Source organism: Centruroides sculpturatus, unplaced genomic scaffold (assembly GCF_000671375.1).
Source record: "Centruroides sculpturatus isolate CEXI.00-Female unplaced genomic scaffold, Cexi_2.0 scaffold371, whole genome shotgun sequence".
NCBI lineage: Eukaryota > Metazoa > Arthropoda > Arachnida > Scorpiones > Buthidae > Centruroides > Centruroides sculpturatus.
In genome coordinates this window covers 412,992-431,982 of record NW_019384600.1, presented here as the reverse complement: position 1 = coordinate 431,982, position 18,991 = coordinate 412,992, and the positions used below count along the sequence as shown (strand labels likewise).

The window sequence follows — 18,991 nt, the reverse complement described above, 5'->3', positions numbered from 1 at the left end:
GACTTTTTTCGTATTCCTCAAGTGTAGTTTGATCCCAATTTTTAACATGTTTACCAGAACACATTCAAAATTTAAACAAATGCATTCTTTCAACAGATTCTTTGTGAATATATCTGAAATTATATACAGTATGTTAAAAAAAACACATTCATAAATACATGTGAAAATTTTTGTTTTATCAAAAGTTAAAAAATTCCTACATAGGCAACATAAAAAGAGTGTCATATCAGACTAATTTACTTAGTTTTTAAAAAAACATTTTTGACCAAAATAATAATAATTCTAAAAAAAGAACCACTAATTTCAAACTAGAATGTGAAGCTGTTGTCAAGACAGAACAAGGTTATTCATATGAGAGATTGAGTCTACTTGGCAATTTTTTAACTATCTGGAAAAAACTGTATCATTTTACAAAGACACAGGATGGAAGCATATGTTTTCTGGGATAAATGGATTTTTATTTGCAGCTACCTCAGGAGCTATACATTTCCTATACTATTATCATATATGATATGAGTTACTAATGAGCTACTATGTTTATGATGAATCCCACAGGCACTTGCAGAGGACAGAAGGTGGATTGCATGATTAATGTATACTGTTGCATTTTTCATAATACAAAGATGAAGGAAATGAATTTTATAACACATTATTATTGGAGACAAAACATGATCTCACCATTATGATCCAGAAACAAAGATAGTGTCAATTAATTTTATAAATAATATAAGTTAAAAATATAAAAATTTTTTATAAATAATGTCAGGTAATGATTTAACATTCCAATTTTGAATGTTAAAAGAATGATAAGTATAGAAGCTATATAAAGATCTTATGTAGATTTATGAAATAAGCAGAAAACATTTGTCAACTTAATAAATTTTATGCTGGAAATGTGTGGATGGTGTTTTGCAGTGGCATGCCATGACATTTGATGATAGGGAAGCTGTGTTTATGTAAGAAGCCGACTTCCAGGGGCAATCAGTTAATGCGCGTCAGTGATGTCTATTCGTTTGTTCGATAAGCCAGTAAAAACCGTAGACTTCTCTAAATGTATTTTTAATATTGCAATTACATTCCGAATTGCTAGCAACGATATAAGGGCTACAATTAAAAATAAAATAATAAAAACTTACTTAGTGAAATAAAATGTGTGGTAGATGTACTGTACATACCTGATACAAAATATTCGTCAATTGTATGAATATACTTTTAAAGAAAATTATAATTAAATATAGCTTTGTAAAGAAACGTACATAAAAATAACAAAATATTCTTTACTTTTTAAATATTAAAACAATTCACTTAGTCAAATAGCTCCCTATGAGTGGCTAATGGATGGAATCAGAGACAGTCCTGGCATGCATGCACGCGAGCTGCCAAATCCTGAGGGTGCTGATACTGGTCAATGTCAAATACCTCTTTTGTCGTGTCACTAGTATATATCAAAGGATGCAACAGGGTTGTTGTAGACTTTAAATGTTTCTCGCCATAGCTGTAAAAATCTACATATGTTGAACTTAATAGTCATTTGTTTTCTAACTAATTCATTTTAGGACCAGGTGTCCACGAAAATTTCCAAAATTTACAACTTTTCGGTCACTCTCATTGAACTGGAAAAATTTTTGCCATTATTACATCTAATATTACAAAGAAATCAGTCCCCACTGTACTCAGCTAGAGATTGGTTCGGTTAAGCTTTTGTTTAAGTAAAATTCCAGCTCTTTCAGCAGGATTTTATTTATGTCCCCAATTCCCTAATCTCTTAATTATTTAACTATTTCTTAAGAAGAAATCGGTTACTTTGTACTTGAATATTTGTAGTCTTGGGAAAAAAGTGGAAAGACAAATTTTTACGACAACGGATACATACATAAATTGTAAACTTAAGGAAAATAAATTCTAGAGCTTTTCTGTACCTTGTGCAGTGCTCTCATTCATTAAATTTAGTTGTAAATGATGCTACCAAAGTAACAGTTAATTTTTTAACATTGTAGAAGAATTGTACATGTTTTTTTTCTACATCCCCTTATAGATGGGATGTACGAAATCATAATATCACTGGTTTAACATTGAAATCCATAAGTAATATAAGATGGGAGAGCAGAATAAAAATATCAAAATATCAAATATTTTAATGGATTTTTTAAACTCCTGTCAACCATACAGAACTATCATAAAAACATACCAGTAAATTACTATTGGGTTAAGTTATAAATCTACTCATGATTCACATAATCGGGCGAGGGCAGCCAAAATCTAGCAGGCAGGTGGCTAACAGCCCAGAACTGGTTTAGGATAGAATCATTGGAAGTGTCTATGTGTGTAGCTTCCACCAGCTAAACCAGGTGAGGTTGGTGCTCTGTAAAGTGCATGCGTGAATGCGTATAATCTGGCTGTATGGAAACTGACTCAGTTTCGACAATATGGCATTCCATTCCACCACTGATATTCAAATATACAATAACAATCTTATCGTTTTTTTTCACATGTAGTATAGAAATTTGTAATAAGATACATAATGTGGTTGTAATAAAATATTAATTTTTATTAATCCAAAATATGTTAAAATATGAAAATAATTGCACAATATGTATTTATTTTTTAGAAAATACAAGGGAAGCGGCGCTTTCACTGCTTCCAATGACGGCACACTGCCACTTTTGTTTTGATATTTTTGTTACTTCAGTCCCAGCTTTATTCATCTAATTCTATATTTCACTTTTTTAATGTGTTGATTAAATACAAAACTATTGATTTTTGATTTTGATTATGATATAATCAGAACAATTTTTATAATCAAATTCGTTTAATTTAATTTTTGAATTTATTTATTAACAAACAACAATAAATTAAGATGCTAATGAATAAAATAGATATAGGATAAACATGATAAATTTATATGAAAATGTAATTAAAGTTTAAAATAATACCATTTTAAACTCTGTTTACATAGTAAATTATTGCTTACTAAATCTGAATATTTCTTGATTATCTGTTTATTATTCCATTAGATCTGAAAATTTTGTTTACATGAGATGTTTTGTGTAATAAATTGTAATAAATTATTTTTTGTGTTAACAGAAATGATTAAATTATTATTTATTTAAAATCTAGTTTAAAATAATATGATTATTATGTTATTATAATTTCTCCATTCTTTAACATATTTCTGCAGCTATACAAATTATTTTAGCTTATTTTTTCTTTTGGCATTTGAAGAAAGAAAAATATATTTGCATAGCTACTGAAAGACAGAATGGAGAAATAACAACTAACTTTAATTTAAATCTTAATAATTAAATAAATTTTTCTAATTATTTTTCAGTTAGTTGTTGTGATTACGATGATTGTAGAATCTTTAGTTGTATTGTTACGACAGACAAGTCATTTTAGAATTACAAGAGCACTCAGACCTATTTTCCTCATAGATAATCATTATTGCAAAGGTGTAAGAAGGTAAATTGTCATTTATAATTAAAATTTTATTTAATTAATAACTAGAACAGGAAATACGTTTTTATAGGGTTGTTCGACAAATTCTTCAATCACTGCCTCCTATATTAGATATGCTTTCATTATTGTTATTTTTCATGCTGATTTTTTCAATTTTAGGTAAGAATTTTCTAATTTTGTGTGTATGTGTGTGTGTGTGTGTGTTAGGTAAACTAATTCAGAAATTATTTTTTTAGGTTTTTATTTATTTTCATCAGATCCAGATAATCCTGTAAGTATATATATTTTCAACTGTAATATGTAAATATTTTTCACATTACAATTGAAAATAAAGATAAATGTTAATTTTATATTTTTTCCAGCACTTTTCAACTTTGCAAGGAAGTTTTGTAAATTTGTTTATTTTATTGACAACAGCAAAGTGANATTTTATTAATTTTATTTTATTTTTGTAAATATTTATAGGAAGATATGTTCTAGATCTGTTGGGAATAGATGTAGAAGTTTATTATGCAAGTGAGATAGATCAAGATGCTATAAATGTTGCCATTGTTCAACATAAAACAAATATATTACATTTAGGGCCTATAGAAGAAATTACTGATGCAGAAGTATGAATATTTTTATTATATGATTTGATTTAATTTTGAAATCAAAATTCTTTTTATATTTAATTATGTTCAGATTTTAAGAAAAATTTAATATTCACACAGGACCAGATTACATTCTATTTTGTAAAAAATTTTAAGTTTACACTCTCTAAAAATAAAATATGAGAAAAAAATAGAAATTAAATAATTTTTATTTATATATTCGTTTAATTTTTTTAAACAATAAAAGAATTTTATAAATAAGTAATAATCATAACAGAACATTTTCCTCTGAGCAAGAGAGATGGAATTATACCCTTTCTGATCATATACCCATGCTAAATCTAAAATTGATCTTCATTGAGTGATATCTGATTAAAATAATCTGATATAATTTCAACGTATACTAATTTACATTATTCTTTATTAATAAAATTTATATTAAAATATTTTCTTTAATAAAATAGTTATTAATTTTATAAACAATATTTTATCTTTCAAAGAAGGAGAAAAAAAAATACAATTTTGAAATAAATTTATTTTTTAATAATTTTCAAATGCATTATAAATTTATTAATTTTGTTGCTACAGAAACTATGCTAAGATCTATATTTATAAATAGAGCATTAAGTTTTATCAAACATTATCAAAATTCATTTATTTAAATTTTTAGTGTTATTGTTTGAATTTTATTCAAGTGAAAATCTTTTATTGTATTAGTATTAGTGGATGCTGATTTCTTGCTGTGATTGGTTAGAAAAAATCAGTGGGGTGGTAAAAAAAACCCCTTCAAGATTTTTACATTTTTGGACTTGATCTTGAAATGTTAATTAAGAAATGCAAAAAAAGGGGGAACTTTTTTCATATGTATGGATGTTTGTGTGTGTGTGTGTGTGTGTGGAACAATTTTTTTCACACACTTTAAAACTTAATAATTCCTATGCTTTTTGTTAAAAAATTGAAATTTTGCAGAGGNGTCTATTTTAATAAATTCTTGTTTTAATTGTTAAATGGTAGACTCCTTTACTCGTATACTGCCTACACCTTATCGTCGACCCCAAATACTCTCCCTCCACTCTACCAATATCTGAGAGTCCCGATCCTCGGGACCAGACATTGTAATTTAGCCATCTTGACAAGTGAGCAGGTTTAATGACCTGTTGCCAGAAAGAGAGGAGCGACCGTTTCCAACCTTCCCTGCGGTTCACATATTGAATACATGCCATATTGTTAGGAAATTCCTGAATACAGACACAGACACTGACACATTTATTTAATTTTAGTTTTGTTTTGGTTGCTATGCCTTGACTCTGATTTGGCATAGTACACAGCCACCTGTGTCAACCGAGTATAACCCACTAAACCCAGCATAATAATAATAAATTAAATGCATTGACACACTCAAATAAAAACTTGCAGCCAAAGCACTTTAACTCAAATGTTACAAAATTTGCTCTGTACAAAAAAACAACAAAATATTCACAAACAATAAAAAAATCTTCTACAGGCAAATTAATACCAAATCCACTACTGATTCCCAGCACAATGGTATGCCAAATGAAGAACTCACAAATTATTGGTCTTCTCTTTAGTTTACTGCTGTCAAGCACAATACTGATGCAGATTGGATCAAAGAGCAGAGCAAAAATATGCAGGACATACCTAGTATGCATTGTGTTGAAATAAATATATCAGACATCCATTGTACAATGTAGAAAACATACAAGTGGACAGCACCTGGTGTAGATAACATTCACAATTTCTGGTACAAAAAATTCACATCTCTGCACCAGGAACTACCCAAACATTTAACTCAGATCATCAACAATCCACATGACATGCCAATTTTTCTCACACGAGGCATCACCTACATGAAATCAAAAAACATCAACACCAAAGATCTTGCACAATATAGATCAATTGTCTTCCAACACTTTACAAGTTTCTTGCATCTTGTATCACAAACAAAATATGCAGGCATATTGATGAACGTGATATTCTTACAGAACAACAGAAAGGCTGCTGTAGAAATCACAAAGATTGCAAAAAACAACTACTCATTTACTCTGTTATCCTACAACAAGTTCATAAGCAACACAGAAACATACACTACATAAGGCATACAATGATTACAGAGAAGCATTTGACAGTGTCCCACACACTTGGTTGCTGCACACACACTTTACATCTATAAAATTCATCCCTAACTCATTAGTTTTCTTGGTTCTACCATTCTTCACTGGAGAACAACATTACATCTTAATGTCCATAATGCTCATAAAAACAAATCAAATGGTTTTGCCTTGCACATAATAATTTGAAGTCATGATTATTTTGTTTCTTGAATTTCAAACTAACAAAGATGATTTCCTGTATGGATTTTTTATAAAATGCCAACAAGTTTAAGTATATTTAATTATTATAAGTTAAGAAAGGTTATTACTAAAGCAAAAATGTTTCTTGAAACAATTTTTATTCATTAGGTTTTGGTATAATAGCTGTTATTTGTTGTTTTGCTTAAATTCATAAAGTAAACTTCTAAAATATATAAATTTATATTGTCATGAAAATTGAAATGAATTATATTATTCTCTTCTTTTTATTATTTAACAATTTATAAAATTGTCAAATAATAAATTATATTATTGAAAAGTCTTATTTGTTTTATTGCATATTTCACTTTTCAAAATATTAACATGAAATATAGGTATCCCTCATAAATGGTACAACATGGCACTTCTACAACACTGTTTCACTCAAATATGGTTCAAAAATTGGGAAAATCCCCTGTACAACATGGTTTTTGGTTTTGCTCTAACATGGCTTTGGAAATCCTCTGTACAAAATTTCACAATTTTTAAGTGTAAATCTCATTATTCAATATTTTTTTTTTATTCAAGTAAGCACACGTCTCAAATTTGCCTATGGATTTTAGAATATTGAAATTTTCAAATTATTTTGAGCTTTTCATCAAGTTTACTTTAATGAAAACTGATAGTCCAATTTTTTCTTTCTTGTCCTAACTTTTCTATTAACCAGGTGTTGTCATTGTTAATTTCAGACTTTATCCCTTAAGATTGTCACTGTGTTTTGTTTTTATAGATTAATCTTCATATTTAGTAAAGTTTATTTAAACATTTTTATGTAAGTGTTATTAAAGTTCTTTTTAACCATAGGTATTACTTACCTATGAATGATTTTTTCGTTTGTAAAAATGATGAACGAAATACAGTGGTATATTGGTACTCGAACAATTCAGTATTCGAACATAAATTCTGGAAAAATGTTGCTCGGTATTGGATCCTTCAGCAACATCTATACAAATTCTGCAACTGTTGCTGAAGGATTAGAATATAGGCTTCAATGTTTACAGCACCATCTCAGAAATGCAAATTTCCAACTTCCTCTGCACTCATGCGTCCCCAAACCATTAGAGACTGTGGCTTCTGTACTTGTCTTGAATAATATGCTAGATTATTAGCTACATCTTTAGTATGACTGCCTTTTCTTCCCTTATATTCCCATGGTTTATGTGAAATGTTGATTCATCCAATCATAGTATTTGCTTCCAATCAACATTTGTTGACTTCAGATAAGTTCTGGCCCAAGCCTAATGTCTGCACTTGCATGATTAATTTATGAGAGATTTCCCCTTGGACATCATTGGATATATCTCCACACTATGTATTCAGATAATGGGATATTAAAGTATTCCCTTGCCCACTTTGTCAAATAGTCTATGGAAACTTATCTGTTTTGGGAAATATGTCATCAAAAAAGACTATAGTTGTTTGGAACTGAGAGGTAGTTTCCTTCATAAAGCTTTATCTGGATAAGTGTTATTATTTCATCAAAAACGTTTTATGATTCCCTGGATTGTATATTGAGATATTTGCATATCTCGTACAATACTGCATTGAGAGATTCATTTTTTTTTCTTATGGATGATAATTTTCCTGATTGGTTCCTGTATTGCCTAACCTCTCATCATTTTTCACAGACATTAATAAGAACAGCTAAAGGTGACTTGCCTTTTTTATGCAAGACATGTGACATAAGGAAAACTATGAGAAATTCTAGAAAATTCATCCAAAATCCTTTCTGAACAAACTTCATTTTAATGTGTTGCCAAGCAATTGCAAGCTTTGTACAGCTATGTATTCCAAACTAATGAAATCCAAGGTAATAGGTAATTTTTAAATAAAGTAATTTTTGGTTTATTTACAAAAGGAATTATTTATAATATGTGATTTAATATGTATGCAAGAGTTTTTAAGTTTATGTAAATTTCTAAAAGTTTAAATGGTGAATTTCAATTCATTGCAAGTGGGGTATAAAATTGACTTATCTGAACTGAGACATGTCACTTGTTTTGACCATTGCTTTAACAGGGTATATGAAACAATTAAGGCAGAATTTTCTTGGACCAATTATTTATTTCAGAATGAAAAAGGCTTTGATTACTTTTGTTTTGATTATACAAAAAGATAACTTACTTGTCACTCCAAAGCATAATAAGCAGATGGGGCACATGGATTTAAGTGGCTTGCTTTATACCAAAAATTTCTCATCCATGGGAGCATATTGATAAACTGGACAGTCTTCAGCAGTCACAATGAAACTAGATTCTGTTGAAACAACCTATATTAAAGGAACTCTACACTGTTCATTCATATGAATTCTGTGCAGTTCAGTTTCTAAGCTTGAGGAAAGTGGTCTGTCAACTGAGAAGCAGTGGGAGATTTTTAAACACAAGAAAAACCAGTTGGATGGATTTCTTTAGAGAAACTATAATCCCTGAGCAAAAATTTAGATAATCAAAATATTATTTCTGAATCTCTTCAGTTATAAAGTCTGGAGATTTTAGTGAAAACCAAATATGCTACTTTTATATCTGTTGATGTTGAGAGATTGTTTTCATGATTCAGATTTACTTTCCTTGCACCATCTTTGGGTGACTATGGAGAACATAGAACTACAATGGATTTGTAAGTACTGTACAACGCTTTTCTATTTGTAAACTATGAAACTGATGGATCAGATTCTGAAAGTAATTAACCAATTGAATTTTCTGTAAACTTCTTGAGTTTTATATGTTCTATGTGTACTTTTATGCACAATAAAATGATGGTTTTACTTTTGTATGCTTTTAGGAGCATTTTTTCTTTGTAAAAATCCACTATTTTTTAACTCTATATAACTAATCATTCGTCCACACCACAACGCATCTCTGCTTGAAAGTGAAATTCAGAAACTTTCCCACGCTTCCTGCCAGTCATTCTTTTTCTACCTTAATAATTTGAATAAACAGTGCCGTGTGTAATGTAATTGTGTTCACATGTCAATTAGAAATTGACTTATGACCATTCTATAGTCCGCTTAGTGAAAGTTTAGTTACTACGTAACTTTGTTGCAAAGTCATGTACATTATGTATATTGTTATGGCTGCAGATGTAAACAGTTAGTACGTGATAAATGCCATTCCCTATTTGGGAAAAGGTACTGATCCTCAGAAACAAATATTGGCTACGTTTTTCATAAAGGAAATAACATCTATTTTACATGGAACAAACTGTAACATTACTATGGATAACAGGTACACATCTGTATCTTTGGCAGATGAACTATTGAAGTCACTTTAGAATTTGACCTTAGTTGTCACTCTTAGAAGTAACGAAAGAGAAATTTCTGAAAAATTAAATAATTCTAAATTACACACTATTGGTACTTCAATATTTTGTTATGATGGCAATAAGACATTAGTTTCGTACAAAGCCAAGCCAAATAAAGTTGTTTATGTTTTGTCGACTATTTAAGATCAAATTAACATTGATAAAAGTACAGGAAAACCACAAATAATACATTTTTATAATAGTACAAAGGGTGTAGTAGACACAGTAGATCAAATGTGTTCAAATATGAGACAAAACCAAAAGGTGGCCACTATGCGTGTTTTATAATATGCTAAACCTATTGGCAATAAACAGCTATGCTATCTATGTCTCTAATAACGTCAGAACTGATGTCCCAAAAACTGATGTCCCAGTGGAATTTCTTTATGAAGATGGGAGACAAACTCATGGAGCCCTGGCTACAACAGCGGTTACAGACAGTGCCTTTGAGGCATGATATCAAAACCACAATACAGGATATTCTAGGTGATGCGCTCAGTGTAGAAGCTTCTACTCATTCTGCATCAAATCTGCGTAAAATATGCTATTTATGTCTATCGAAAGCTCGATGAATGACAAAACACTGTTGCATGAAGTGCAAAAATGCATTTTGCAGCCTCCATAATGTTAACATATGTAGCAACTGCATGTAATCTTATTTCCTAAATATTTTGTCCATATTTAGTTCCTATTTATCCATACTATTGTGCCATGTAATAAGTTGTTATTTTTATTAAACAATTTTGTTGATATTAACATTTTTAATGCGTAGTCCGCTCAATGAATGTGTAGTTATAATGTAACTAGAATTTAAGTTTAGTTATCTAGGGTTAAAAGAAAATTTGCATTTTAACTCGCCAAAGATACTAATAATATAGTTTTTAGATAAAGATTGTAATAAAAATTTAAACTTTTTAAAATCATTAAATAAAAAGCACTTCAAATAATTAATAAGTTATTAATATATATGTAATATAGAAATATTATATAAATATGTAAAAAAGAAATAAATAAAAATAATTATTATTTAGATGTTAGCTGTTGTATATGAGACATTTACAAGAATGGAGAAAGAAAAGTTTCGGAAATTACTTTTACATCGACGCAAAGCATGTCAGTTAGCCTTTCATTTATTGGTCAGTAAGACTTCACCTGCTTCTGTCTCATTTCGTCATTTTGAAGGATTAATGAAATATTACAAACCTAAAGCCTGTAAGTAATTTTACATTTTTTAAATTTTCAATATATAAATAAGATTTTAATTAAGATGAATGTAATTGTAGAAATTTTATTAGTTAAGCTTTATATGATTTAGTAATAAATATTGTTATAAATTTTAAAATGATAAAATATCTTATTTTCAAATAATTTTATTTATGACATGCAAATATCAGATATTCAATAATAATAAAAATGGAAAAAACAAAATAATTATTTAAGATATCTACCACTTTTGTAGGTTTACTTGCCAAATTAATAATCTGTTTCAATATGCACTTTCATTAAGTAATACAGAATTTTAGAGTAGAACTAACATTGCTACACTAACAGTTTGACATAATTATAATTATGTTGTGCTGTCTTCAAGTTGAAGATTAAGCAGTGTAAAATCTTTAAATCTTCTTTTATTGACCTATAAACAAGGTTGAGATATTCATTTACATGCAAGACACATTTCTAACTTTTTTATTCTTCTTCAGTTGCTTTTAAATTACAAATTGAATTACAACATGATACAGAATAATTTTTTTATCATAAAGATGGCAAAAAACATTTACCTTGTTAAACTCCAATAGACATATACTTGAATGAATACAAGAAATGTCTTTCTTGTATTCATTCAAGTACAGTAATACTCCAAACTTATGTGATAGGTGGGACTGAGCAATAACCGCATAAGTCGGTATAATTTCGCAATTTGTGTAAAATCCAAGTCAGATGTATGTAAGCTAATAAATGTTCTCGTTAATCTTATCTCATCTTTTGATTCATTCATGGTTACAAGAAATCACCACATAGGGTCTCTCAAGTCTCCATAGATATAACAAACACAGAAATAAATAACACAAAATAAATTGTAGATATGTGTCGATTCTGCAGAACATGTCTGAACATGTAAGCTGAACAATAGTGTGGGAGGAGTGAGTAATCAAGAGTTGTGTGGCGCTCAAACAAAAGATGAATCAACAAGATTTGAAAATCGTGTAACTCTGGGCTCGCATAAGTCGGGGTAGCATAAATCGAGGTATTACTGTACAGGTAACCCTCATATAACACGACACTTCTATAGCACGGATTCACTCTACCATGGTTCGAGAATTCGGAACATCCCTGTATAATACAGTGCTTTTAAAGCACAGATTCACTCTAACACAGTTTGAGAATTGGGTAAAACCCACGTACAACATGAAATGTTGTAGCACTTTGTGGCTATTATATATTATATATTTTTTTTTATCTTTATTGTTTTCCGTTTATGTCGCGTCACACATATGTTTTTGTACAGATCTTTTTCTGTTTCCTTCCTCGATACCACCTGTTAGCTGATGGCTGGTTTTTTCGAAGTTATGATTGGTCTGTGACAAGATCACATGGGATGGAGTAACATGGGTTAGCAGTAAATATAAAAGCGTGTGTAACGGATTGTATAAACACCTTTTTTCCTCATTGTGAGTGTGCCATGGATGGAAGGAGATATGATACGTGTAAAGTACTATTTTTAATTTGTTGCTCTACAACGATATTTTTCTTAGAGCCGGGACCTAACGGGTACTTTACGCGGGTTTGCGTTTGTTAGTTGCCAGGCCTGGACTTTTAGCGTGCACCGAAATAAATTAAGGACAACGTTAGTCACAAAAAAAATCTCAATAATAAATGTTTAATCAAGTTTAACCAATACTATGTACAAGATTTATAAACAAACAACAAATTTATTAATCAAAAATCAAATCACAAATCAACCCGACAAACTTAAGTCTTATTCTAACTTAGAACTATTCCCCTTGGAATTCCGACAAAACAAAATCCAATTCTTAACTTAGATACAAATTCTCTTATAACTATCAATCCTAACCGTCACCTCAATTAATACTCGGAACCTTTTCTTCTACTCAAGACTTTCCTATTTCCAAATCACCAAAATCGAACCTTCAATCTCCTACTAGGATTTCCTATTCGACACCTATTCACTGCTACCAGCAGACCAACGCTTTCCGTTCAGGAGCTCACCTCTTCTGTCTTCACTTGAGCTACTGTACTTATAGTATGAGGTGACGTCACAGTTCTACTGTAGCCACTCCCCTCATTTACATATCTACACGTAACATTGTTTTCTCTTCGTTATCTGGTAGCTTATTTCTCGACAATACTTTGTTAACCTTTTACAGCATTTCTTTAACAATTATCGGGATGTTTTGTTAAGGTTACACAAGTTCCTAGAAAGTCTATTGGGGTGTCCCCCCCTTCAGTGCGGACTTACAATTCTGCCGCTCGGGCGTGCACGTGAGTGCAATGCTAGCTATGGCGCTATCGTTTCGTCGTCGGTGAGTTGGTTAATCTTTTATCTTCTCGTTTTGAACGTTAGGGTGGTGGGTGAGGAAACCTTCGTCCTAACCAAACATAAGCCCCAAACAAAAATATAATAAAGCAAAGTAAAAGTAAACTAAAAATAAAGCACGGACTTGGTTCCTTACATACGTAGCAGAGAGGAGAGTCAACTGTCGCTAGGCTTAAAGAAGTTATGGTGCTGAAGGAAAGTCTGTTTCCATAGAAGGAATAACGAAAAAGGAAGTGGAAATCATCGTCTATAAAGGAAGAAGACTATTTTGTAAAGATCATCAATGATTGTATCGTTATGAAAGAAAGTTTGTAAGTTGTTTGGGTACTCTGTTTCCCAAACTTTTCTTTGTGAATATTTTTGTCATCATATTTATTTACCACTTGTCAGATAAAGCAGGGCCTCACGTTAGGAAGGAAGGGGGAATATCAAGTAGTATTGTTATTGTGACGCTATTGTTTTCAGTCATTTAATTGTGTATTTGTATTAATATTATATTGCGTTTTTCATCCCAAATAAACCTTGATTGTCAAGTTACACATTTTCACCGACTATTCATTATCTTTCTCTTTGTTTCATTCATTGTTTGTCTAAAACCACAGACCACATGCCTTGCGGAGTTCACAATGTACAGTAATAAAAACTATTAAAAGTGAACTTTATTAAGTGCTAAACAAAAAGTTTATTAAAATAGTAAAATTTTTATTTCAGGTAAAAGAGATGTTTATTTAATGTTTAAAACACTTGACATAACAAAGACTGGTTTTCTTTCAATTGAAGAATTTTATCAAGTATATGAAGTTAGTCCTTTAAAGTGGAAGGTATTAATTATAATTATATGTAAAATAAAAGTAATTTATTAATTAAATTAATCTGAAAAATGTAATATTAATTAATTTATAATTAATATAACAAAATTTTAGTTTGGTTCTTGATTATATTATTTACATTACACAATAAATTTTTTAAATAAGCCAAAACGACCAGAAGAACCATGGTTTAGTAATTTGGGAAATCCATGGGAAATTATTTTTAGAGGTATGTAAATTATAACTTGGTTTTATTTGTAAAAACAAAATTGTTTTCTTTACTTTATTTTTCATGTTAAAATGTAGATTGGAACATTTTATGATTTAATACTGATGTCAAAATTTCTTGCTAGCTATACATCAGTTGGTAACATGGAAGTATACTGATATCATTATTAGTAAGTATATTTTAAAATTTTTTGTATATAATTACATAATTTTACATTTTATAACATTTGTTGACTTCAGATAAGTTCTGGCCCAAGCCTAATGTCTGCACTTGCATGATTAATTTATGAGAGATTTCCCCTTGGATTTGTATAGCCTGTATTTGCATCATTGGATATATCTCCACACTATGTATTCAGATAATGGGATATTAAAGTATTCCCTTGCCCACTTTGTCAAATTAGATATGCTTTCATTATTGTTATTTTTCATGCTGATTTTTTCAATTTTAGGTAAGAATTTTCTAATTTTGTGTGTGTGTGTGTGTGTGTGTGTGTGTGTTACGTAAACTAATTCAGAAATTATTTTTTTAGGTTTTTATTTATTTTCATCAGATCCAGATAATCCTGTAAGTATATATATTTTCAACTGTAATATGTAAATATTTTTCACATTACAATTGAAAATAAAGATAAATGTTAATTTTATATTTTTTCCAGCACTTTTCAACTTTGCAAGGAAGTTTTGTAAATTTGTTTATTTTATTGACAACAGCAAAGTGAGCAACATTATNTGAAAGCGGGTAAGATTAGCTATAATGTAATTATCTTAATCATCACTATCGTTACCTTTTGCCCAGCGAAGTGGGTCCTTGCAGCTAGATTCTAGATTACTTAGAAAAACAGTCTTTTATATAGGCCTATATAAAAAAAACTATATTACATACAAATAAAAACCCAGCGAAGCGGGTCCTTGCAGCTAGTTAAAAATAAAAAGCCAGAATAAAAAGAATGTTTCCAATACTATAAATGGTTTTTTTAAATAGTGAATTTTTAAGGTACACTGCAGAATATAATGCCAATTTTGCCCCATCTGTGAGAGCATGCTGAGAATCAAAGCTATATTCACAATTTGTGATTTATTTGTTATGGACTAATCAGACATGGCTCAAGGTTTATTTACTGTTTTAAAAGTGCTTTATTGTCGATGTTATGCCAAAGAGGCATTTCAGGTAATTCCCATCATCAGTTTGACCTATTGGAATGTTACAATTAGGATTTCTCTAATGGGGTTCCGGGATCCCGTATGTTTTTTAATCAGGAAATATTGTTATATTATAAATATATTTATAAAGGAAAATATCCCAGGAAATTTTTCTCATTTCGCGAAATCCCACAAATTTCTTAAAAATTCACTTTTTTCTTATTTTGTATTAAAATTGAAGAAATTTTACAAATAGAAAGTATAATTAACTCATAAACCATCAGAATACATTTGTATTTATTAATTATAAGCCTGATTATTACTTTTTTTTAAATATTTATTTATTATTGCATGTCGCAGATTGTCAATAATCAATATGTAGCCTATTTGTGACAGGACTCTGAAAATTCTTTATTTTTCAGAACCTGTTATATCTGGAATAATTGTGCTTATGTTATCTTAAATTTTAACCATGCCCCCAGTAGCTTCAATAACTGCATTATGCCAGGTTGTGCAAATTGGGGAAGGATACAAACGAGTATGAAGTATGCAAATATGAAGTTTTTCTTCATAAACCAGATTATTAAAGCTAAACAAACTGTTGAATTATCAGGCTATAAGCTCGATGCTGCTATTAAAGCAGCCAAGGTAGACAAATCAAGAATACTAGATGGCAAAAAAGTACTGTAATGCATCTCGAAAATGAACTAGAAATCTTCCAGGCTATGGGTGAAAAAAGACATTACATTTGTCTTTTCTTAAATGCATTAAAGACAATTCCACTCACATCAATTGAATCAGAAAGGGCATTCTCGATAGCAGGACTTTACATTACTAAAATAAGAATCAAATTGAGTGATCAGAGTATTGACCATCTTTGCTTTTTAAAATCTTATTATAAAAATGTACAATAATATTTTGTATTATGTTTTATTTAAAAACCGAAAATTACCTTTTAAGTTAGAAGTTTGATCTAAGTTTATTTTTTTTAAATTTTCAACTCAATTCAAAGGTTTTTTTTTTTGTTGTTGTTGTAAGCAGTTTCCAACAAACTTTAATAAATTTTTTTGTTTGTTTGTGAAAATTTCTATGTAGTTCAAAAGTAATTTTTATACATATTTTACACAGCATTATTAATATTATTATTTTGGAGGTCGCAGGACGTATTAAGTTACTTAAAAATGAAAAGTAATTAATTATATCCCAGGATCCTGAAAAACAGTTCACTTTTTTCCCATAATCATGGGACAAGCAAAAGACGGAAATGAGAAACCCTAATTACAATACAGTGGTACCTTGACTTACGAGTGTCCCCATTTATGAGTTTTTTGAGATATGAACCATCTCTCAGCTGATTTTTTTGCTTTGAGTTGAGAGCTAAAATTTGAGTTACAAGCCAGCTTCAGATATCCCACCACTAGTTGGCACAGCAAATGCCACAGCAAACCACAGATTAAGAAAATGAAGAAACTGCTGTAATTTTTTCATTTTTGTTACTCTTTTAATACCTGACAGGCTAGCTTATAGAAAAACACGTGATCAAGTGACGTAGGCATTAGTTTATGTCCATGTTGTGTGCGGCACTACCATCTCTCATTTCTTGAATTTTCCATCTTTTCTTTCTTTATCTATGCAGCAAACACTTCAAACTTCCACAAAACCAGTTTACTACAGTACATTCTATTGTGCTTTTATACAATATTCATTATTTATAAGTACATTTATCTTATTTAAAAACATGTAACAAAAAAAATCGAAAATTATGGGATATAGAGGTATGGTTCTTGGATCATTTTTTTATGTATTCTTAGTGAGGATTCTTGCTCTTCAGAGTTTTTGTGGTTTTGATGGGACACCCTTATTAATTATGTCAAGATCAGATATACATATTCTATTAAAGTTATGTAGGAAGCTCCCTGCAGTAGTCAAGTATCATAGCCCAAATTTTATCTGTTTCAGTTTCTTGATTTAAATTAAATTGTTGTGTTTAAGAGATTTTTATAATTTCTAAATTCTTAACATAATTTTGGATAATCTGCTCTTTCATTACTCTTTATATGTGCAGAAATACAGTGTATATAATTTGAAAATTTTACAATGTTATATTTATTTTTTGAAATTTTTCATATAACTGTGACTGGAGGGTAGGCACCATGTCACAATGCCTCGTCAGGATGACACCAGTATGTCAAAATCGGCATACAGTCGCGATAGCAATCTCATTCTTGCGCAAGCAGTTACGTATAGAAGGCAGTCAGATCCGGATGGAGGCAACACGAGAGACAACACGTTTAAGGAAGTGCACCAAATCCAAATTAAACAATAACAATTATCCATTTATTTATTTAGCTAATTATACAAAGATTAATATTTAAAGATTGCGTGTACAATTTAACAAATTCGCGTTCTAAGTTGATAGAGAGAGAGCTTACATCTAGATAAGTTGTATAGGTATCTTACAATGCTGGATTGATGAAGCTGACAGTTAGAAGGAAAAGTCACTTTTTTGCAGATGTTCTTTTTTTCACTAAGTTATTTTAAAAGAGTTTTTTTTCTGAAGGAGTCACTTTAAAAGAGTTTACTTATTCAAGGTGTTTACTCAGGATGGAGAACAATCCAGGAAGTATCCAAATGATGGGCAACTTGACAAGCTGAACTTCTGGTGACAATGACGTTCGTCATTCAATCCTCCCTTTTATTGGGGAGTTTTTTTGTGTTTTTTATTATCTTTTTTTGGAAATATTATAGGTCGTGACCAATAGATGAATTTCAGTGAAAGTTCTGGGTGACACATTCGGGAGATGTGTCACCTTTTGAAAGAAGTGAATTCAGTGGAAAACACAATCATATCCTTCCATCTTTTATTAATTGTTGGGAAAAAATGTTTCCTTTTTTTTTTATTAAATTTTCTTGCATTAAAATAAAATTTAAACGTAAATTTTCTTTTAATTAATATGAAAGGTTATAATCGATAATTAAAATCTGAGTTTTCACATAATTGTTGCAATATATTCAAAATACAAATAATATATTATGAAAAGTTTTCTGATAAATCTGTTAATTGACTTATAAGGTATACCAGTATTTGCACTATAATCATACTGCAGTTAAGATTTAAGAATATTAAGATTTTAATTTAGATTTTGAAATGTTAATTAACAGTACTCATTTATCTTTTATACTTTGTTATAATAAATCTAAACTATAAATAAAATAATTATTAAACAAATTGAATTAATATAATCATTTTCTAAAACAAATATCTTCTTTGAATAAAATAAATTGAAATATATTTTTCTACTTATTTTATTAATAGAAGTTTCTTTCTAAATTTCTAATCCCAACAAGTAAAGACATCCAATCTAGTTAGCCATAATATCAAAATGGATGATTTCATATGAAAGGATTTGATTGATTTATAAGAAAATTTAATATTAAAAAATTGAGTAAAAGTTAATATTTATTTTATAACAACAACAACATTAAAAGTTATTGAGCTGCAATTTGAAAAAAAATTGTAGACCATTAAATTCCCAC

The 18,991-nt window shown here is 29.6% G+C and overlaps 1 protein-coding gene across 1 annotated transcript in view; it reads left to right on the top strand.

The window, feature by feature from the left end:
- Positions 1 to 18,991, top strand: part of LOC111624960 (two pore calcium channel protein 1-like) — a 71,306-nt gene that overhangs the window by 17,052 nt on the left and 35,263 nt on the right. Inside the window, exons 5-13 of the mRNA XM_023367955.1 lie at positions 3,329 to 3,459; positions 3,527 to 3,615; positions 3,693 to 3,727; positions 3,819 to 3,877; positions 3,926 to 4,067; positions 10,750 to 10,930; positions 13,986 to 14,095; positions 14,249 to 14,312; positions 14,437 to 14,481. Of these exons, the coding sequence (XP_023223723.1) occupies positions 3,329 to 3,459; positions 3,527 to 3,615; positions 3,693 to 3,727; positions 3,819 to 3,877; positions 3,926 to 4,067; positions 10,750 to 10,930; positions 13,986 to 14,095; positions 14,249 to 14,312; positions 14,437 to 14,481 (856 nt within the window). The remainder of the gene's footprint in view (positions 1 to 3,328; positions 3,460 to 3,526; positions 3,616 to 3,692; positions 3,728 to 3,818; positions 3,878 to 3,925; positions 4,068 to 10,749; positions 10,931 to 13,985; positions 14,096 to 14,248; positions 14,313 to 14,436; positions 14,482 to 18,991) is intronic.